Source organism: Chiloscyllium punctatum, chromosome 2 (genome assembly GCF_047496795.1).
Source record: "Chiloscyllium punctatum isolate Juve2018m chromosome 2, sChiPun1.3, whole genome shotgun sequence".
Classification (NCBI taxonomy): Eukaryota; Metazoa; Chordata; class Chondrichthyes; order Orectolobiformes; family Hemiscylliidae; genus Chiloscyllium; species Chiloscyllium punctatum.
The window spans coordinates 139752696-139776308 of NC_092740.1; the positions used below are offsets into that span (position 1 = coordinate 139752696).

The 23613-nt window shown below is 38.7% G+C and overlaps 1 protein-coding gene across 2 annotated transcripts in view; it reads left to right on the top strand.

Annotated features, from left to right (window-relative positions):
* Window positions 1-23613, top strand: part of uba6 (ubiquitin like modifier activating enzyme 6) — a 112544-nt gene that overhangs the window by 54813 nt on the left and 34118 nt on the right. For both annotated transcript variants that reach the window (XM_072589132.1, XM_072589133.1), the window contains 7 exons: window positions 7194-7270; window positions 12213-12279; window positions 18746-18889; window positions 18984-19051; window positions 19485-19563; window positions 22152-22232; window positions 23358-23435. In XM_072589132.1, the coding sequence (XP_072445233.1) occupies window positions 7194-7270; window positions 12213-12279; window positions 18746-18889; window positions 18984-19051; window positions 19485-19563; window positions 22152-22232; window positions 23358-23435 (594 nt within the window). The remainder of the gene's footprint in view (window positions 1-7193; window positions 7271-12212; window positions 12280-18745; window positions 18890-18983; window positions 19052-19484; window positions 19564-22151; window positions 22233-23357; window positions 23436-23613) is intronic.

Consider the following 23613-nt stretch of genomic DNA (forward strand, 5'->3'; position numbering starts at 1 on the left):
ACATTTTCTGAATCCCCTCAAGCTTCACAACATCCTTCCTATAGCAGGGAGACCATAAGGTTTTGAGTTCATTATTAAGAACGAAATTGCAGAGTACCTGGAACTGCTTGATAAAATAGACCTGAATCAGCACAGCTTCACCAAGGGGAGGTCATGCCTGGCAAATCTGTCAGAATTCTTTGAGGAGGCACTGTGCAGGTTAATCAAAGAAGACCCAGTAGATACGATCTATTTGGATTTCCAAAAGGACTTTGACCAGGTGCTGCACAGGAGGCTGCCAAATGAGATAAGAGCCAATGGTGTTAGTTGCAAGATATTGGCATGGATAGAGAACTGGCTGACTAACAGGTGGCAGAGAGTGGGGATAAAGTGGTCTTTTTCAGGATTACAGCCAGTGACTGGTGGAGTTCTGCTGGGGCCAGTGTTGGTACCACAGCTATTCACATTATATATTAACAAATGAACTGAGGGCATTATTGTTTAGTTTGCAGATAACACAAAGATAAGTGGAAGTGGGGAAGCTGTAGAGGACTTGGAGAGTCTAGAACAGTGGGCAAAGAATTGGCAGATGGAATGTGTGAGGTTATGCACTTTGCCTTTGGAGGGAATCCAGTGGAACTTTACAAGAATGATTCCAGGAATTAAGGGCCTGTCATGTAGGGTAAGTCTGTAATGGTATTTAGAAGATTTGGGGGAAGATCTCATTGAACCTTACAGAATATTGAGAAGCCTGGATAGAATTGTACATTTCCACTAATAAGAGAAACTAGGGCCTGAGGGCAAAGTCTTAGAGTGAAGGGACAACCCTTTAAAACTGAGATCAGGACAAATTTCTTTCGTCAGAAGGTGGTGAATTTGTAGAACTCATTGCCACAGAAGGCTTTGGAGGCCAAGTCATTGAGTGTTTTAAGACAGAGGAAGATAGGGCCCTGATTAGTTAGGGGATCAAAGATTATGGGGAGAACTTAAAGAAATGGTTTTCAGAAACACATCAGCCATAATTGAATGAGTAGAGTAACTGGACCAGATGGCCTAATTCTGTGCCTATATCTTATGGTCTTATGATCTTAGGTAGCCTCCATGAGAACAACAAGCCTGCAATCTCCCCTGTCCACAGCCCATTCCTGTTTTCCTCATGCATGCATTTTCCCACAAATGTAAGAATGGAGCAAAGTTCTTCGCCTTTCTTTGCAGCGATATCATATACCCACTGACATTTGCTGCTGAAGACCACAAACTGAATCTAAACTTTGGTTTAATGCTTGATAGAAATCTGAGCATTTGGAAGAATTATATATATGTTTAATAAGAAATAAAATGTAATAATTTTCAGTAACAAATACCTAAAATTAACTGCATTTATACTATAGGTATCATGGAGTATTAATATTGTACTTATAATTGCTGTCTTTCTCTGTACCAATGCTGATTGATTTTGGCAAAATTTCACATGGCACACTGGTTTAAAAATAAAGCCCATGGATCCAGAGGAATGTAGCAAGCTCGATACAAATTCTGCTCAACAAGACACCAAAGTTAATTGTTGACAGATGTTTTACTAACAGGTTGACTGTCTTGTTTGGGGCTCTACAGCGTTCATAATGAGATCCTCAGTTTTGTTGAGATATATATTTATGATTTAGGTGTAATTGTAGAGGCAATGAACAAGACATTTGCCGGCAACACATGAATTGGCCAAGTGGCCAATAATGAGGAGGATAGCTGTGGGCTGCACGAAAGTATTGATACACCGGTCGGTAGCACGATAGGTGACAAATGGTGACAAGCCCAGACACGTGAGGTGGTGACATAGAGAGATCAAACATGGAAAATGAAGACACAATAACTCAGAGAATATGGAGTATATACAGAATTTCTTCCTCCATGAACAAAAGTGTAGAATATAAGAGCAAAGGGTTAATTCTGAAACTCTAAATCAGTAGTTAGGCCAATATGAGTACAACTGTGCAGTTTCGGTTATCTTATTGCTGAAAGGATGTAATTGTATTAGAGAAGGAAGAAAGGAGATTTACTGGAATGTTGCCAGTATTGGAAAACTGCAGCCATGAAGAGAGATTGGATAATTTTTGTTTGAAATATCCAAAATTATGGGTGGTTCGGATAAAGTGGAGAGAAAAGGCCCATTAACCTTAGCAAGAGTGGTCAGTAACTAAGGGCAAAGATTTAAATGATTGTTATAAAGATTATAAAGTGGGAGCTGAAGAAAAGTGGTTTTAACCAGAGAGTGGTAGGATACTGGAACTCACTCCCCGAAAGGATGATAGAGGCACAACCCTTGACTTATTTAAAAGATGCCCTGATTATTTAAGATCATATTTAATATGAGCTTAAAATGCCATAACCTCTAAAGTGATGGGCAAATGCTGATAGCTCATTTCTCAACTGGCAGAGACACAATGGACCAAGTGATCTTTTTCTGAGCTGTAGACTTTGTGATTCTATGACTCGTAGTTACCTTTATCAAAGGTTTAAAGCAGATATTAGACTGGATAGTGAATGTACTTAGTGCTGTTTAATAAATAAATTGTTCTTGCTCTTAATTTTTTTTTAAAATCTGACCTTTCACTCATTCAGAACTCTCCTGAGGATAAAATGTGTCCATTTCAACATGTTCCATTTTACACTAATGCAGACTCTAACTGATTTGCTGACAGTGCCAGACTAAATATTGAATAACGTTAACATTTCTGACTGGACATGATCAGTGAGATTGTATTTCTCATAATTTGAGACTTCCCAAATTGTGCTCAACTAAGAAATGAATTACAAGTCGCGTTTGTTTAATTTGCATTGAATTTTAAGAGGTGCTTATGATACATAAAACACAATTATGTGATTTTGGCTAAGATTTTCTCTTGGTTTTTGATTAGAGTCAGGAAGCTCTCCCTAACCAACTTATTGAATAATTCATTGATTCTAACCCTTTACATCACACATATTCTCCAGACATCCCATCCAACAACTCACTCAATATTCCTGGGTACTTGTGAATAATTTCCTTTGGGACCTTAATTGCCTCCCATGCAATAATACCCCATTATGAATTAACAGAGCAATGAGAAGTACAGAGATCAGAAGGAGATACATGATTTTGAATCTCGTAATTACTTCAGATATAATGATTGCAAAGGGTAGAATTTTCACACGCACTCTTCAATCTATTCTTTGATGAAAAAAAAATTAACTGTTGCCAGACAGCTTCTGTGGCCTCAAGTTTTTCAAAGTAAAGATTAATGGGACTGATATTGTACTCTTCTAAACGGTTATGTGGAACCTCTAGCATTATATAAACATACAACTCTGTCAGTGAGAGAGCTCACTGAAGCGTTATATTTACTGGTGTTTCTTTGGTCAACAATACCAGTAAGATCTTGAGACTTTTCTTAAAAACAGTCTATTTATCTGTGAAGTTTTTCTATATGTAACATAGTGACATGGTGATATTTCTTACACTTTCCATTTTAACACTGCTTTTAAGTGACAATGATTGGTATCATGTGAATCTGTGACAGATGATTAAGAATGACAATACAAACTGATATAACATAACATAATTTGGACCTTCACACCTGGTTTCATCATGTTGAATGATTTTAGCTTTGTACCGATATTAAACTTGTGAACTATGAAACCACAAATTACAAGTCACTTGTTCTGTTTGTGGTGGTCAGTCAACAGAACTGACCTGTTTTTGTGTTTTAATGATTTTGGAGAAAGTAAAGCAGACCATTCTGTGCAATGAGTATGTTAGCATTGCTATAGCACACCATTTTGGCCAACACTGCATGTTATGGCAGCAGATTTTATTGGGTCAATAGAGTAAAGTAGTGTCGCAGGAGCAAGTAGTGAACAACACTGACACAATTTGTTATGATTGAATTATAAGATATAAAATATCTCGTAAGTTTGCACAAAGCCTTCTCTGGTTGCCCGTTACACTGCAAATTGTAAGTAGAAGGATGATCTGACTTTGATAATACTGTGCCCTTTAACAATCTTTGGGAATAGAATTTCAGACAGCCAGGCCATCAGATGTAGCGTCCTGTTGTGCTTGCAGTGTAATGTGATCAGGTTGAATCAATAAAGTGGTATTGAAGGGAGTTAAATGGGAAGGCTGAAGAAATACCAATCAGGGTCTCTTTATTTTCTTGGAATTTGTAAGGTTGATATTTATAGAATTCAATTGTTTGACTTAGGAGTTTGAATTTCCATGCAGGCTTTAGAAATGAATGTACAATAATAAAATGTTTTTTTTTATATAATGAGTTAGTATAGATTCATTTTCTTCAAAAGGTAGTTTGATGCTGCAAACATAATGTTTTGGATCTCGGTAAAATTTTAGCAAAGAAGTAAACAAAATGCAGTTGCCCACTTCGAGTTCATGTCTGAACTAAATATTGTTACTTGAGATCTCCTTTGGTACATTGCGTCACTGAACATTATTCTGCTTTAACATTATTAATAAAGTAATGTCATTGTAACCATTTATAAATGTGGGCTTCAGTTTACATTATTTGCCACAGACTTTCTGTGCGTTGACCTATTTGCTAAACTACCTTTTCTTCAGTTCTTCTGCTCCTGCCCACAGTGCTGAAGTCCCTTCCACCTGGCTCCCACACCAACCCTTCATTCTTGCATTTAAAACTTTATCTATTGCCATATCCAGAGACTTCAGTTATTCCTAACAGTCCCAACTTAATTCCAGCCTTGCTTACACTTCTGTCCTCAACCTTGGTCTCTCAAACCCCCACTCCCATTCCTGCCCTGTGTTCACACCTTTAAAGTCTCTAGTACTCGTTACCACTGCACATTGATGTTGGCTGCTGTTCTGAACTTGCACTGAAATCCTGGCCTCCAACTAGTGACAGATGCTGATTGGTGCAGGAGTGGAATTTATTCCCTCAGGTTTGTGAATCTGTGGTATTCTTTATCAAAGAGGGCTGTTCAAATCAGCTAATTAAGTAGATTCAAGGCTGAGGTATACATTTTTAAGTAGTAAGAGAATCCAGAGTTATGGGGAAAAGGTATGAAAATAGATTTGAATGACCGTGTGGGCTCGGGCAGAATGGTCTGCTGCTGCCCATATGTTTTATGATCTTATGGTAGTCCTGGAACTTCAGGAGCTATCTGCATTTGAACAGTGCCACTAGATGGATTCTGGTCAATTTAAAAGTACAGTAAGTGCAAATTATTAACACAGTATTTACATTTTATATTTTACAATTTGTTTTAATTGTTCATTCCTTGATGAATATGTGTTTAATAATGCACATGGGACTGGGGTAGTATATTGCCATGGATAGAGAACTGGTTAGCAGATAGAAAACAAAGAGTATGAACAGGTCTTTGACTCGTGGGCCACCTCAGAGTTCAGTGCTTGGACCACTGCTATTCACAATATATATGAATGATTTAGATGGGGGAACTAAATTTAGTATCTCCAAGTTTGCAAACTACATAAAAATAAAAATAACCCCAAAGAATTGTGGATATTGGAAATCTGAAACAAAGCCAATTGCTGGAGAAACTCAACAGGTCTGGCAGCACTGGTGGAAAGAAAACAGAGTTAACATTAACTTGAAAGACCTAATCATTGAATGTTTTCAAGAACGAGTTAGATCTAGTTCTTAGGGCTGAAGATTTTGAGGAGAAAGTGGAAACAAGGTACTTAGTTCAATGATCTGCTGTGATCATAGAGTCGTAGAGTCATAGAGATGTACAGCATGGAAACAGACCCTTCGGTCCAACTCGTCCATGCTGATATTGAATGGTGGAGCGATCTCAAAAGGTGGAATGGCGGCTACTCCTGTTTTCTCCATTTCTATGCTTTCAATATTTTTTGTTCTCGTGACAAAAGCCCTCGAGTACAAAACTTAACAGTTTGTTAATTAGTGATTTATTTCATTTTCAGATTATTTCCAATAGGAAAGCACAATGCTGCATATATTACAGTAAATGCAGGAAATGTCTGAAGAAACCTAGCTCCAGTTCTGATATCAATTCCTGGGAACCTATGAGTCCATTAAAGTTGTGATTTTCAGTAATACAACACAATACAACTTTACTTGAGGACTTGCTGTACTTCATTGAAGTATTGGCCTTGATTTTGTGATCAAGCTTCTGGAGTGGGGCTTGAACTCATAGCCTGCTTTAGCCAAAAGTGCCACTATTTACCCAGCTAAGACTTTAAAATTAAATCCATAATCATATTTATGCAAAACATGAGTCTTGTGAAGCTTGATGTAAATGTTTGAAAGTGATATGAATGACACTTGTTTGTTGTACTCATTTTGAGGAAGGTATTAATTTTAACAGTAATTCCAGCATTCTAACAAACCTTGCACAGTTTGGTATCCAACTTGTAAATCAAATCTGCACCTCCTTAACTTTCATTTGTGATTGAAAGGAACATATCTTTCTTTTTAGCACATGTTTTGAGATGCTCTAAATAATATCATAACTCTAGAAAATGGATTATGATGCAATTTACAAACCATGTCCTAATCACTTCCTTCTAAATAAAATTCTGAAATGGAAAATTGATGTTTCAAAGGAAAGTCAAACCTAGAGAGATAGTTAAAAGTCAGCCAAAAAAAATTGTGTACTGTAATTTCAGGTCTTTCTCCCTTGATGGCCTTCCATTTCTCCTTACTGAAGATCAACTTGAGCAACTCATGGGCACTAGTGTTTTAAATTGACTTCAAATCCAAATCAAAACGATGGTACCACAGCAAACAGGTCACATGTCAAGTGTAGAGCATACCCAATCATATTGCATGTTCTCCTGTGACTGACTGAATGTGAGCTGTGCATGGAACAATGATACAAGTGGAGTCTCCCATTCAAATGTTAACAAACAACCCTGATGGGGAAGAGACCTGAAACCCTTGCTTCTTCAAAGCAGGAAATTTGTTTGGCTTTATCTTTAATTATATCATGTAATTCCAGCATATTTTCCTAGCTGGACATGTATCTTATCTGGTATTTAGCCATTCTTGGTTGTAGGGTGTGTTTTGCAACCACTGTACAATTGACTGATTGCTGTCAATCCAAACTGTGGAAAGGTAGATGGTGTCAAGAGTTTGTGTTTAGTAATCCTCTGTTTTTTTTTAAAAAAAGCCTAAATTCTTCATTCCTTAACATAAAAACCATATTTTATATATAAAACCCAGGCACCCTTGCAGATTCATACAGCCATGCTGGCCTTGGATAAATTTCAAGAGCAATACAAACGTCTACCAAACATAGGGTGAGTATTTCATTTATTATGTTGCATGATTAAAAGAGGCTATTGTTAAAAAATGTGATAATGAAATAAGAGAAACTTATTATGTACAGCCAGGAATCATAGAATCCCTACAGTATGGAAGCAAACCATTTAGCCTGTTGAGTCCAAACCACCCCTCCAAAGAACATCCCACCCAGCCAAAAACAACCCCACCATCAACCCTTGCAACTCCACATTTCTCATGGTTAATCTACCTGCACATCGCAAGATATTGAGCAATTCAGCATGGCCAGTCCACCAAGTTTACACATCTTTAGACGGTGGGAGGAAAATGGAGCACCTAGAGGTAACCCACGTAGATGGGCAGAATGTGCAAATTCAATATAGACGTTTGCCCATGGCACTGTGCAGTACTAACCACCGACCGACTGTGCCACCCAAAACTCTAAGCAGACGGACAGTTTTCCGTAAAGGCATAATTCCGTTGTTTAGCATCACAATACTGAAGGTTTACTAAATATGAAAAATACAAGCGCTTGGCATTGTTCTTGACATAAACCTTTGATGTTATTAATACACTGGCTCATGCCTGGTATTGATTCATTAATGCTGAACATAATGGTCTGAGTGAGGCTTAATAGGTGTTAATGGCACCGTAATGTATGAGATATGCTGGTTATTATATAATGGTGTGTTTGTCCAGTTGAGCGCAGGCGAGTAAATTAAAAATTAACTTTGATCCAGTTAAGAATGTATTCAGGGTTATCTAATTAAGATTCTGTCTGTGTACTTTCTGAAAGGAATTTGATAGAAGTACTGCTTAATAGACTGTTCAACAAAATTGAAACTATTTGACTAAAAACAAGGATGCAAAATTGACCAAGACACGGAAAATAGAAGAGTGGTGAACTTTGTGCAGAGTTAATGTTCCAAAGGGCTGGATTTAGGGTTTTTCCTTAACCTAAAGGACAGAGAAAACTTGGAATTGCTATAAACTTTGAGGAAAATAGTTGCAGGCTTCAGGAGGACAGTGGTGGACTGACAAAATGGGCAGTCACACAGCAATAAAATATAATTGAGGACAGTACGAATAGATATATTTTGCTGGCAAGAATTTTTAAAAATTATGTAAACCAAATGTAAGTAATTTTAGAGGTTGCACAGGAACAGAAAGATCTGGTGAAGCTTTTGCAAACATATAAGGGATATTTAGATCAGAGTGGTGCTGGAAAAGTACAGCAGGTCAGGCAGCATCCGAGAAGCAGGAAAATCGGCGTTTTGGGCAAAGGGCTTTTGCCCGAAACGTCTATTTTCCTGCTCCTCTGATGCTGCCTGACCTGCTGTGCTTTTCCAGCACCACTCTGATCTAAACTCTGGTTTCCAGCATCTGCAGTCCTCACTGTTGACTATAAGGGATGTTTACCCTATAAATAAACATATAGGTTAAAAAGGAACAAATTGAGTTTAAAAAATGTAATTATTGGTTAGGCAATAGCTGCAGTAGTCCAAACTATTTTGGGCACTATACCTAGGAAAGATACAAAGGTCTTTGAGAGATTTTAGGGGAGATTTACCAGAATGGTATGGAAGATACGTAAAAGTATGGGACCTGTTACACAGCCTTGCTTGTCACCAATTCAGACTTTTACAGTAAAGTAAAGAACTGAGGATGCTGATGATCTGAAACAAAAACTAAAATTGCTGGTGAAACTCAGCAGGCCTGGCAGCATCTATGGATATAAAGCAGAATTAATGTTTTAAGTCTAGTAATCCTCCTTCAGAACTGAAGAACTTCTTTTCAGCTACATATTACTCTTGATGATATTGTCTGTAGATGTAAGATCAGCTATCAAATGTACACTGATGCCATCCCTCTCTAACTCATTGCTTCCTCTCTATTGCCTCAGTGTTGTCAAACTCCATGTTGAACGATTTTCTCGATTTTATATATTGGGAAGTGAAAAAGGTATTGTGCAATAATTGGAAGAATATGGTGCTGACAACCTCACCAACAGTAGCAGACAGTCTGAGAAAGATTAGGTATAAATCTGCATTGTGCTATGAAGTAATTGTGGGCTTGGAGGTTCAGTTGGCTTGGTTGGCTGGTTTGTAATGCAGAGTGATGCCAACAGTGAGAGTTCAATTTCTGCACCGGTGAGGTTGTCATGAAGGACTGCCCAGCACAGTCTCTCCCCTCACCTGAGGCAAGGTGACCTTCAGGTTAAATCACTATCAGTTATTTTGCTCTAATGAGAGAGCAGCCATGTGGTCAGTCAGACTTTGGCAATTTTCTCTTTTATCTTGTCATCTTGAACGTGGTGATTAATAACCTGAGGATAAAGTTCAAATAAATGTTTGTTTTTATGAAAGATCGATGTCTGAGGCAACAGTACATTCAAGGGCTTTGGCAATGAATGAGAAGTTGGGGATGGGATACTAATTTCCTACATAAAAGAAGCATTGAAGGAATGGTTTTTGAGGTGTTGGTGGTGATGATGACATATTTGAAAGAATAGAGAAAATACTTGAGAGCAGGAAATTGTTTAGAGACAGCTGGCATGAAGGTCAGAATTGAAGTCAGATAGTTAGTATTTAATAGGAATAGGGTCAAGGGAGGAGACTGATAAAACAAGCTCAAAGAAAGAATGACCAAAAAGAGATGTGATACTTGAGAAAGGCTCTTTAAGGGCTTTGATGCTGAGAAAGTTCAGCTTGGTCAGCAAGGCAAGGAGGAGAGGTGGCAATGTCACCTCAACACATGGTTTCAACCTTAGTGGCAAGGCAATCTACGATCTATTTTTTGGAGAAGGTAAAGTAGAGGAACTTAAGAGGATAGTTGGTAATGTAGGAAAGGAGTTATGTTTGCTCTCCAGGGTGAGCCTGGAATGGTGAGCAGTTTTGCAGAGGATAGTAAGGCCTGTTTGTGCTTAATGTGGTCCAGTCAGAAATGGCAATAACTAATTGCATCACTTGTACACTTTTTTCATTCTGAAATCCTTTACCCTTAAGATTGCAAAAATATGGACCATGCAAAGTTTGGCAAGGCATATAGCTTGGTTGGAAGATGACAAGGACTTTAGTGATTTTACTTGTCCAGATGAGGAAACATGAAGGAAAAAGACTGGTTGAGAAAATTTACACTGCAGATGGATTGTGATTAAATTGAGAGCCAAATAGGAAGGTCAAGAGGTGGTGATTGTAAATGTCATTTTTAAAATATAGTTTATGCGCTATGAGTATCACTGGCTAGACCAATATTCATTGCCCATTCCTCAATGCTTTGGAGAAGGTGGTGAGAAACTGCCTCCTTGAATTACTGCAGCCGAGGGAGGGACACGCATAGTGCTGTTAAGACTAGAATTCCAGAACTTCAACCAAGCTAGAATGAGGAACAGTGATATTGTTTCAAGAAAGAGTGATGCATGGCTTAGAGTGGGACTTGCTGGTGGTGGTCCCATGTATCTCTTATACTTATAGTTGACGGTGGTTGCTAAGGACTGTGGATCATTTACTGCATGCGCTTCCTAAATGGTGCACAATGTTGCTGCTGTGCCTGGTTAGCGAAATGAGTGATTGTTACATGTGATGGATAGGTTGTTTTGTCCTAGATGGTGTGAAGCTTTCGTTTGTTTGAGCTGTAATCCTCTAAGCAAGTGGGGAATATTTCAAAACACTCCTTAGTTGTGTCTTGTAGATGATGAGGTACATGCTCCAAACCTCCTAGCCTCTGACATATTCTTGTAATCACAGTACTTCAATGGCTAGTCTAGTTTCTGGATGATAGTACCCTCCCAGGATGTTCATAGTAGGGGATTCACTGGTGATAATGTCATTGAAAGTCAATGGATGATGGTTAGATACTCCCTTATTGGCGATGGTGATTGCTGTTTCTTGATATCAAATGGAGTTATTCAGATTGGATAAGGAATGATACCATAGATGATGACAATCTCAGGAGGAAGTTGCGGAGATGATCATACATTTGATGTTTCTGGCTGAAAATGGATACAAATCCTTCAGCCTTCTGGATTGTATGGATGTGCTAGGTTCCCCAGCTGTTGAGAAAGGGAATATTCATTTTACTTGTTACTTGTTTAATAAACCTTTACCATTTAGATTTGAATGTGGCAGGATTGCAAAGCTTAGATCTGATCTGAGGTTGCTTAGTCCTACCTATTGCATGCTACTTTCTCTGTTAGGCATACATAGTCCTTCATTGTAGCTTCACCAGGTTAACACCTCATTTTTAGGTATGTCTGACGTGCCCTCCTGCACTCTTTATTGAACCAGGATGGTGAAGTGGTTCATGCTGGGCCATGAGATTACAGATTATATTTTATTGCAATTCTCCTGCTGATGACCCACAGCACCTTATGGGTATCCAGTTGTGAGTTGCCAGATCTGTTTGAAGTCTGTTCTGTTTAGCACTGAGGTCATGCCATATGACACTAATGGAGGTTATCCTCAATACGAAGATGGGAATTTGTCTGCACAGTGACTGTGTGATGGTCACTTCCACCTATGTTGTGGACAGATGCATCTGTGATGGGTAACTTGCTGAGGACAAGCCCAAATACTACTTCCCTCTTGGCTCCCTCACCACCTGCTGCAGAACCAATGTCTCAGCTATGACCTTTAGGACCTGTCTGCTCATTCAATGGTGGTGCTAAGGTTAAGGGGATGATCAATGAAATCGGTCTTTCAGGAGGAATGTGAGTTGAGATGGAGATTGAAGTTCATGGATGTGGGGAGTCATAAGAGTATGGAAGCTGAGGAAGCAACTTTGACGAAGAGCTTAGTGGGGGGGGAGGGGGGTATGGAGACTGGTGCTGATAGAGAATAACTTTATTTTTATAAATGTTATTTGCTGTCTCATTAATTTAAACCTTTTGTGAAGATGTACTTTAGCAGTAATAGTCATAAGCATAACCAAAGTCGGTTTGTGTTTTTATTTTCTGATAAGGTGTCTCCAAGATGCAGATGAACTGTTGAGATTGGCTATTGCAGTAAATGAAATGTTGGAAAATAAGGTGAGTAATCTTTCAATAAGAGCTAATTTTAATCAGCAATAATGCTAGCAATTGTACTATAGTTAGCAGCTTCTGGCAAGAACTGTTTGATCAAAAGTATACCAGGCAGTTTTAATACTTTTGTGTAGAATTTACAATGGAGCATGTGTTTCAAACGTGTGATTTGTGTAGTTTCACAGCAAGAAAGAATTTGAAAACATAAACATGTATTTGAAGATTACTTGAACATTTTTGAATTTCCTATTTGACTGTGTTACTTGAAATGAATGAGAAACACAGCCATACCCCTCATTACAATGAAATCAGTAGGGAATTATGCTTCCTTTGTGCTGATATCAGTTACTGATGCTGTCATAGCCCCAGTCAATTGAAATTGGTGGGTAAACCCTGACCTTACAGTGGTATTAATGGGTAATACTCAACCGACCAAGCCGAAGTTCATTAACATTTCCACGCACCTAATCCACTTATGTCAATGGCAAATGTCATTAGGCCTTTTCTACTAATACCAGTGGGTATTGTTGCCAGACTCCCAGTTGTATGAAATTAGTGTCTATTGCTGTTATAACTCTAGTCCAGCAAAATAAATGGATAATTCTTCTACCATGCCTATTCAGTTTACCCTAAATCATTAGCGGAAATGATCGAAGCAGATACAGTTACGACATTTAAAAGACAGTTGGACAGGTACATGAATAGAAAAGATTTAGAGGAATATGGGCCAAATGCAGGTAAGTGGGACTAGTTTAGTTTGGGAAACTTGGTCAGCACAGATGAATTGGATTGAAAGATCTGTCTCTGTGCTGTATGACTCTATATCACCTGCTCATCCCCAAATCCTTGAAATTCTGGATGTAGGTTTGCCTGCTGAGCTGGAAGGTTAATTTTCAGACGTTTTGTCATCATACTTGGTAATATCTTCAGTGAGCCTCTGGATGAAGCACAGCTAATGATTCCTGCTTTCTATTTATATGTTTGGGTTTCTTTGGGTTGGTGATGCCAAGGGGTCTGAGTAGTCTGGCAGTCATGTCTGAGATGTCTTGGATGTAGGGGAGAGTGGCTAGGGTTTCTGGATGTGTTTTTAGATTAGATTACTTACAGTGTGGAAACAGGCCCTTCGGCCCAACAAGTTCACACCGACCTGCCGAAGCGCAACCCACCATTCCCCTACATTTACCCCTTTACCTAACACTACAGGCAATTTAGCATGGCCAATTCACCTAACCTGCACATCTTTGGACTGTGGGAGGAAACCCACGCAGACACGGGGAGAATGTGCAAACTCCACACAGTCAGTCGCCTGAGTCGGGAATTGAACCCGGGTCTCTGGTGCTGTCAGGCAGCAGTGCTAACCACTGTGCCACCGTGCCACCCCTGTTTTGTCTGCTTGTTTGTGTTTGTTGCTGAGAAGTCTGCAGACTGCATTCATTGGGTAACCATTCTTTTTGAATACACTGTATAGATTTCTTAGCATTAGAAACAACACTGAAAGATAACCAACTCACAGGAGAAACCCAGCAAACTATCAGACAGGTAGTTGCACCAACATTGAGCAGAAAAAGAGAAAGAAATACACTCAATACACAAGAAAGGAAAGCATTAGAAAGAGTTTTAAAAAAAAATTGTTATCCTACCTGCAGACAAGGGATGCTTGACAGTCATTTTAAATCAAAGAGACTACATTGAAAAAGCAAATGCACTGCTTGCAGATACCAACACTTATCAATAAGTGGAGGTAGACCCCATCCCACAATTAGAGGACCGAATCACAGCCCTACTCAAAAAACTTAAGAAATCTAGAGAAATAAATAAGACAGACTTCCAAAAAATGAAACTGGACGGATCCAACACACCACGCTTCTAAAGATTACCCAAAATTCCCAAACCCAGGAGCCCCCCCCCTCAGACCCGTAGTCTCACTACCTGGAACACCAACTTACAGATTGGCTAAGGAGCTACACCAAAGACTAAAACACTTAGTAAAAGACTCACGCCACTCCATCCACTCCACCCAAGAATGCCTGAAGACTATCAAAGTCACCAAGATAGAAGAGGATGAAATAATAGTCTCCTTTCACATGACAGCCCTGTTCACATCAATCAACATCAACCTGGCCAAAGAAACAGTGACTACACTATTAGAAGATCCAAAGACACATACACCAAACACCACCAACTTCTTCAGCACGGACAGTATTGTCAAGCTAGTGGACTTATGCCTTACCACCCACTTCACCTTCTACAACAAAACCTGCAGACAAACCAACTGAACACCCATGGGATCTCCAATATCAAGATTCTTAGCAGAGATCGTAATGCAGAGACTCTAACAAATAGCTCTGCCAACCATTTAATCCAAACTTTGGGTCTGCTACGTTGCTGACACCTTTGTCATCACTAAACAAAACAAATTAGAGGAAACCTTCAAGACATCAATAATACTCTTACTGGCGTAAAATCCATTAAAGAGGACAAAAACAACAACAAACTGCGATTCCTAGATGTCACAGTAGAGCGAACAGCCAATGGGGAACTTCAAACCAGCGTCTACAAGAAAATAACATACAGACCAAATATTGATCTATAGAAGCAATCCCCCCAACATCCACAAATGAAGCTGCATCAGAACATTATCCCAATGAGCCACCACACACTGCAGCACAGAGGAAAAGCACATATACAGTGTATTCAAAAAGAATGGTTACCCAATGAACACAGTCTACAGATTTCTCAGCAACAAACACAAACAAGCAGACAAAATATGTCCAGAAACCCTAGTCACTCTCCCCTACATCAGACATCTCAAATGACTGCCAGACGACTCAGACCCCTTGGCATCATGGTAGCCCACAAACGCACCAATACACTAAAACAGCAGCTAATGAATTTGAAAGACCCTATATAGACAACAAGCAAAACTAATGTCATTTACAAAAAAAAACATGCAAGGACTGTAACAAACACTACATTGGACAAACAGGCAGAAAACTAGCCACCAGGATATATGAACATCAACTAGCCACAAAATGACATGACACACACTCACTAGTATCCTTACATACAGATGAGGAAGGACACCACTTTGACTGGGACAACACATCCATCCTAGGACAAGCCAAACAGAGACATGCACGAGAATTCCTGGAAGCATGGCATTCCAATCAGAACTCTGTCAACAAACACATTGACTTGGAGCTAATTTACCATCCCTGAGAAAAAGAACAGGAAGTGACATCACCACAGGAAACAACATTACCACAGGAAACAATATCACCAACCCAAACCTATGAATAGAAAACAGGAATCATCAACTGTGGTTTATCCAGGGGCTCACTGAACATATTACCTAGAATGGTGATGAAACGTCTGAAAATGAACCTTCCAGCTCAGCGAGCAAAGACATCCAGAACATCAACCTGAGCTACAAATCTTCTCAAAGCTCGCTATCCTTGAAATTAGTTAATGTCGCTGTTACACTGCATTTATTAAGATCAGCAGATGTCATTGTCACGTTGCTTAGTGAAGTAGGTACAATCTCTAGCACTATTATTGTAGGAACATCTGTCATTCTTCTGCACTCCGAGTGGCACTGTGAATTCCTGTTTCCTGTTAGAACAAACACTAATAAGACAGACCATTTTGTCTAAGTATGAGCAATCCCACAGGGGATTGACTTTTTTTTAAAAATAAGCAAATGAACAATTGCAAAATAAAACATGGTTATAATGACTAGGACTCCTGCTGTAGCATATCCATGTGAGTGGAAGGGAAAATTATTTTTTTACACAAGTCTTTCTTGTCACTACATTAATTTAGAAATGTTTCAAGCTTGATAAATGTTTTACATTTGAAGTTGTCACACTCCATACCTTCCAGCTTGCATGGCTGTTTTGGACTGCATTCATCTTTTAAACGGACTGTTCGTATGGAAATTTTCATTCTTCAGAACTAGACAGTTCTTAAAGCAATAGGACAATGTTCTTTGTTCAATGGGAGCTTTGATATGTGGAAGTGTTGTTTGTACACATATCACATGTAACAATCATAGAATCAGGTCTTTAACAAGCTCATGTTATTCGAACTTAGTAGTAATTGTTCAAGGAAATTGTATCACAGTTCTAGTATGATTGAGTTCATGATTCACTAAAAGAACTCAGGAACATCCCACTCAATGATTTGATGTACAGCTAGTGGTTTACTGAAAACTGGTATACCAATTCTACTTTTGATCTCCACATTTCATGAATGCTACCAATAATAAAACCACTAAATCAGTGTCAAAAGACAAACAGAAGTAGCATCAGATTAGCATGAAGTCAAGAGGTTTGAATATACTCAGTCCATCTTAACCTCTCCAAATCATTCTGATGCTGTGTTTATGTAGACCACTTTAGACCTATTCACTTTAGTAAATATAGTGGAACTGAATGACATCTTCCCAGCCACTCACGCCATGATGAATGACCTATCAATCTTTTAGCTCAAGACTTTTGCATTAGGCCTGTTTTGGAAGCATTACTTTTCAGCAAAGCTGTAAACTAGATTAACTCATGCCGATACTGCAAACAACATGATACATGGGTATATGAACCCATATTTCCACAAGCAGTCCTCCTCTGTCTTCTGTCTGACTGAGGCTTTCTGCTGTCTAGAATTTCTGAAGAGTTAGATCAGATCTGTACAATTCTGGCTTTGTTGCTGCTTTGACAACTTCAATAATGATTCACTATGTAATACTTAGATATAGCTGATAGAGCCATGCCATTGGCTTATTTGGCATGTGTCTTGCCCAGCTTAATGTTCAGTCATGAGTGCTTTTGTATATCGCTGGCTCTTCTTCTATTTCACAGGACTTAATCATTATGAGGCAGCTTTATGAATAACCATCTTTGTAGCTCTTTCTACAAAGCAATAGTTGTGGTACAGAAGGAGCCAATTGGGCTCATTGTGATTTTGCTGGCACTCAGCAAGATTAACTTCCTTAGTCGCGCCCCCTTTATTTTCCCTGTCGATATGTTTTTTTTTTCTCTGCATGTAATTATGTGATTATCTTTTTGACAACTTTGTGTCTGCCTCCATTATAAACTCCGGTATTGCATTCCAGTGTGCCAATGTTTGGTCTGTTAAGATGTTTTTTTTTCTCTGATGTTACTTTATTTCTTTTGACAATCGCCTCAAACTGATGTTTTTCTTCTTCCAGTGAAAACATTGTCTCCCCCTCTACTTTTTCCAGATTCTTCATGATTCTCAACACTTTTTTTTTCTACTTTATCATCTTTAGTACTGCGAGAGCTGCTGCCACTTTTTATTCAGCTGGTGGAATATTGAAGTTGTAGGCTCAAAAGAATTAAAATCTTCAATTGACACAGGCTTTTAAGTAACTTGCATACATTAATTTGTTTTCCTACTGGGGAAACAATCTGAAGAATGATCTGTAAAATGCCACTAACAGTATTTTGGAGAATGTCCGCTTTAATAATAAATGTTTGGAATGATTAGCTATTAGCTTATTAAAATATTGGCATTCTACAATATTTAAAGAGCTGCATTAAACCAATCACAACTCCAGGTTGAAAAATCAAAAGCTCTCCTTGAAATGCACCTTACCAGGTATTAAAACCTTTCCATGCAGATATAACTCATTTATGAAAATCAGTTGTATGATCATTGAAGTTGTAATTTCAGACATAATCGGCTAGCTTTCCGAAGGCAACAACTAAAATTAAATAGGAATTGCAGTAGGATTTGTAAAGGAACATATGGTAACACTCAAGTTTTCTTTTGTTGTGTTTGAGTGAATTAGAGTTCCTTCTTCTTCCATTATCAGCAGGTAGATGTGCCAAGAAAAGCAAAGTGGCACAGAGTGACTTTTTTTCATGACATTTTCTACCACAAACTATGCAGAGATTACCCAATGCAAGTGGAAAGCATGTTATCAGATTGGAAGGTTCATGCTAAGGCCCCAGCAAAATTTATTGCAGTTATACACAATGGATGAAAGCACAAAGAACCCACAGTTGCTATAGCTTGCAAGCAGCAGCACCCACAAGATATTAATTAAGACTATTGTTTTTTCTGCAGATAAGACTGAAATAGAGCAGCCTTAAAATCCTATCCAGAATAAAAATTCATTCTTCGCAGCAGTATTATAATTTTCTAAGTTAGCTGTTATCATCACCAAATAATTGAATTCTATTATTTTTATTCATTATTATCAGGTTAGCTGGCTAATAGTTCTGTTTCTCTCTCTACTTTTTTGAAAACAGGCTTACATTTGTTACCTTTCAGTCCTTACCTATCTAATACTGTTGACAAGCAATGCCAGGCTTTGTGGCCCAGTTAATGTTTAGACAAAAGTAAAAGCGCATCTCATCTTTTAGACCTTTAAGCAGATCTCATTGGCTCCATATTTGGTGAAGTCAGCATGAATGTTTTCTTTTGCCTCAGTGTATTTTGTGTATCACAGGCTGTTGTAAATCATGAGATTGTTAAGTGGCTTTCAAGAACAGCAAGAGGACATTTGGCTTCCCTGTCTGCTGCCTTTGGTGGAATCATCAGCCAGGAGGTTTTGAAGGCACTGACGGGCAAATTTTCTCCTCTTCACCAATGGGTGAGTGTGTGACCAGGTAGCTGACGATCTTATTTTAAGACAATAATAATGAGTTTTATTTCATTGCATAACAGTACCTTTCTTTTGTTTTTAGCTATATTTTGATGTGATAGAGATTCTTCAGCCTCTTGATGATGTTACTAGTGATCAGTTCCAACCAAGGTTTGTGAAAAGGATATGTTGTGTACTTGTGTGTGTGTGTTTTTCCTATTGAAAAATATATCCCTATATACCTGATGGATAATTAAATTTTACGTGTTCCCGAATTAATGGAATCCAGATAATAAATTGCAGGACTGAATGCTGGCAGTTCAGAAATGATGAGAGAGGACTTGTGGCAATATTTGCCTGTTTCATGTTCACTTTCATTTATTTTCAAACGTTCAGACTGCAACAGAGGCTGAGCCAAGAGAAAATCTTATGTTGTGATTAAAACTCCTTTTAGCTCTTAAAACTGAAATTGGAGACCATGTTTGTGGGAGGATGGGGAGGTGTTGGGGACTCAAGTAAAACTGCTTTCCATTTACATTGCTGTATGTACACGGTGTTAGAGTTTTTACATAGTAATTATACATAATTGATGTCTTTAATACAGAGGAGATCGATATGATGCTCTACGTGCATGTATTGGAGAATCCATGTGTCAAAAACTCAACAACCTCAATGTTTTCATAGTAAGTGAATAACATAAATATTGTCTTATGCCATCAGAGCAACAAAATTAGCAACTTCTGGTCTTGTTTAACATGTGCAGCTTCCAGAAGTTTCCATCAGTTTCAGAGGAGAAGTGACAGCTAATTTTGCTGACTATTATTGTTACCATATAAGGTCCAGGCCATTGTTTACACATTGTTGTACAATCTGGGTGCAATGCTTTTCATGTAGGACACATTTCACAATCGTGCAATGATCAAAAAGTTGGATCTGTCTACTAACCTGTAGCAGATGAGAGAAAAAAAAATCACAAAATTTGAGTGTAGATCTTATCCTATCTGCATGAGATAAGACAGCATGCCAATCACACAAGTTTCACCAAGGTTGCTACTCATGTTTCTGTCTTCAAATTGCACTTAAAATGAGATTACTCTTTTGACTTGTTCCTGGAATATGCATGATGCTGGCAAGGTGGCATTCATTGTCTCTTCCTCGTTGTAGATGTTAATATTGAACTGCACAATGAGAGACCTGGAGCTTCATGTGTCTAGATTTCATTTCTAATGGGGATTTTAACATAGTTTCTTCTTTATGCATTCACAAAATATCCCTAATCACCCTTGAGAAGGTGTGGTGAGTTGCCTTTTTGAATCACTGCAGCCCATGTGTATCCCCACAATGATGTTATGGAAAGAGTTCCAGGATTTTGACCCAGCAACACTGAAGGAATGGCAACATAGTTTGAATGTAGAAAATTTCCCAGGTATGTCCTGTGCACAAAAAACAGGACAAATTCAGCTACCCCAATTACTACCTCATCAGTAAAGTGTTGGAATGAGTCATCAACAGTGCTATCAAGCAGCACCTACTAAGCAATAACCTGCTCAGTGACTCCGTTTGGGTTCACTCAGCTCCTGACCTCAATTCAGCGTGATTCAAATATGGATAAAAGAGCTGGGTTCCAGAGGTGAGGCGAGAATGACAGTCCTTGACATCAACGCCACATTCGACCAAGTCTGGCATCAAGGAACCCTACCAAAATTGGAATCAATAGGAATCGGGAAGCAAACTGTCTGCTGGTTGGAGTAATGCCAGGCACATGGACGATGGCTGTGGCTGTTGGAAGTCAGTCATCTCAGCTCCAGGACAACTCCACAGGAGTTACTCAGGGTAGTGTCCTAGGGCCAAACATCTTCATCTATGGACTTTGCCTCCATAATAAAGTCAGAAGTGGGAATGTGCAATCATTGGCGAACAATGTTCAGCACCATTTGCAACTTTTTAGATAGCGACACAGTCCACATTCAAATACAAGAAGATCTGGATAATATCCAGGCTTTGCTGACAAATGGATAGTAATGTTTGCACTACAGAAATGCCAGGCAATGACCATCTCCAATAAGAGACAATCTGGCTATCACCGAGACCTATTAACATCTTGTGGTGGTTACCATTGACTAGAAACACAACTGCAGTTGCCATATCATAGTGGCTACAAGAGCAGGTCAGAGGCTAGGAATATTGTGGTGAATGATGCAGTTTATGATTCCCTATAGCCTGACTACCATCTATTAGGCACAGATCAGAAATGTGATGGAATGATCACGGTTGCCTGGATGGGTGCAGCTCCAACACCATTCAAGAAACTTCAGTCCATCGAGGACAAAGCAGCCCACTTGATTTGCACCACATCCACAAGCATCCACCCCCACCAATGTTCAGTGCTCTCAGTATGTGCTATTTACAAGAAGCACTGCAGAAATTCACCAAAGATCCTTAGCACATTCCAAAATCTCACCACTTCCATCTAGAAGGCAAGGGCAGCAGATACATGTGAACACCACCAACTGCAAGTACCCCTCCAAGACACTCACTATTCTGACTTGGAAAGGTATTGCTGTTCCTTCATTGTCACTGGGTCAAAATCCTAGAATTCACCGTGGGTCAGCCTACAATACACGGACTGCAGTGGTTCAGGAAGGCTGCTCACCACCACGCTCTGAAGAGCAATAAATGCTTGTCCAGCCAGCGGCACCCATGTTCCATGGGTGAATTTTAAAAAGTCATTACAGTTTTATTCAATCGTTTAAAGCTTCTTTTAATTGCTGTCCATTTCTCCAATTAATTTTATTCTTTTGTACCATGACTAATATATTTTTGTGTTCAGTCACTTGTCAGTATTAGAGCTAGTTAGATCGTCTAGTGGAGTGTTCACTGTCAGTTTAAACATCACAGAAGAAGCCACAAATCCCTAAATTTGACCACCTGTCACTATTGAAAATGAAGGATTGTGTAGTTAGGATTAGGGTTAGTGAAAGGTTGATCTTTCACTACACAGTGCCACCATCAGGGTGCATAACAACGTATCGTATTTGCAGTGCATGCTAATTAAATATGTGCACACTTCCATCGTTTTATTCCACTTTTGCATGCCTGAAATATGGACACAGGGTTCTAAAAAGACTTCATTGATTCAAAAGTGCATGTGTTCTGAATCGATTTTATACCATGTTGGTAAGAAGTGTCCTTTCAGTCAGCTTTTTAACCTTTAAATGTATCACATGTGGAATCTTAATGGGTAAAATGAAAAATAACTGTTTCCTCACAGGTTGGATGTGGTGCAATTGGCTGCGAAATGCTGAAGAACCTTGCTCTGCTTGGTGTTAGCATTGGCCAGAAAAGAGGAATGGTATGTATCTTTCCTCTGGTAGTGGTCAAGTAAATGTATTCATTGTTACTTATGTATTTATAAATCACTCACAACAGTAAAGTAATTAGCACAATGGTAGAAGCAGGTTATGTGCAATGTATGTTTTTACAGGCAGTGACATTTTTAGATTCTGTATGAACATTGTGAAAACTGGACTAAACAATGATTTAAATTACTTTATGATAAACTGATTTTCAATTGCATTAATCAATCTACACCCACATGACCCGCTCAAATTTATCGAGGAATATTTTTATTCCACTTTTTAAAACAACAATTCAAAATTCACTCTTGGTTCATGCAAATTTTGAGACATAACATTAGGTTGTGCAGAAACCTAAGTAAAAATTCATTTTGCAAAAGTAGTATAATTTTTTACCACCATTTTCTTGCTCTCCTACAAACAATCTTCCAGTATGCCCGGAGATCCTACTGTGCTTTTTTAAAAAAACAAAACCTTCAGATAAGTAAGCAACTCCATGTATCACTGTTTTAAAACCCAAATTTTAAAACATATTTTAACAATTGGACACCTTGTATCAAAGCCACTTCAGCATTAGCAAGGATCACTAAATTGAGAAACCTTTTAAGGTGCTCAAAAGTCTTTCTCATTTTACATCTGGAGTAGGTGGAACTTGAACCTGTCTGAACCAGGGGCAGGAACTCTATCTCTGTGCCACAACAGAGCCTTTCACACTTTTAACCTTGGATTATTAGATTTTTAATCCACTCCATTTAAATTTAACTTATCCATGACTTTTGCTTCCCATCGTTAGTATCAGGCTTGTATCCTTTGGAGTTTTGATAATGTTATGAACAAATCTGCACTAGAGAATTGAGTACTATTTATGTTTGAGGTTTACATGATCCTGAAAGCTGTGTCACCCAAATTAGATCTGACTACATTTGAAAGCAAATTTCAGTACTTTTTGTTTATAGCCAGGTATTGCTAATAATTGCTGTAGGTACTTTTGGTGTCATTTGGATTTATTAGCATCGTGTTGACACTGCTGTCTGTACAAAAGGAGGGAGGGGACAAAGCTGACTTGGTCAAATGCCTGTACGGTGTTAACCTTACGTCTAACTTTTGTGATTCCTTTGCAGATAACTATCACAGACCCTGACTTAATAGAAAAATCCAATCTAAATAGACAATTTCTCTTCAGACCCCGACACATACAGGTATGATAGTGAGCAAACTAGAACTAGTCAATGTACCTTTGCCAGGAAAGGAAGATGTTCCTCAAAATTCAAAGATGTTGCTCAACCCTGCCTAAAATGCTTTATTAATTTAGTAATTGTACAGTTCACACACACACATGCCATACTTCCCAATTACCTGGAGAGCATCTAAGAGTCA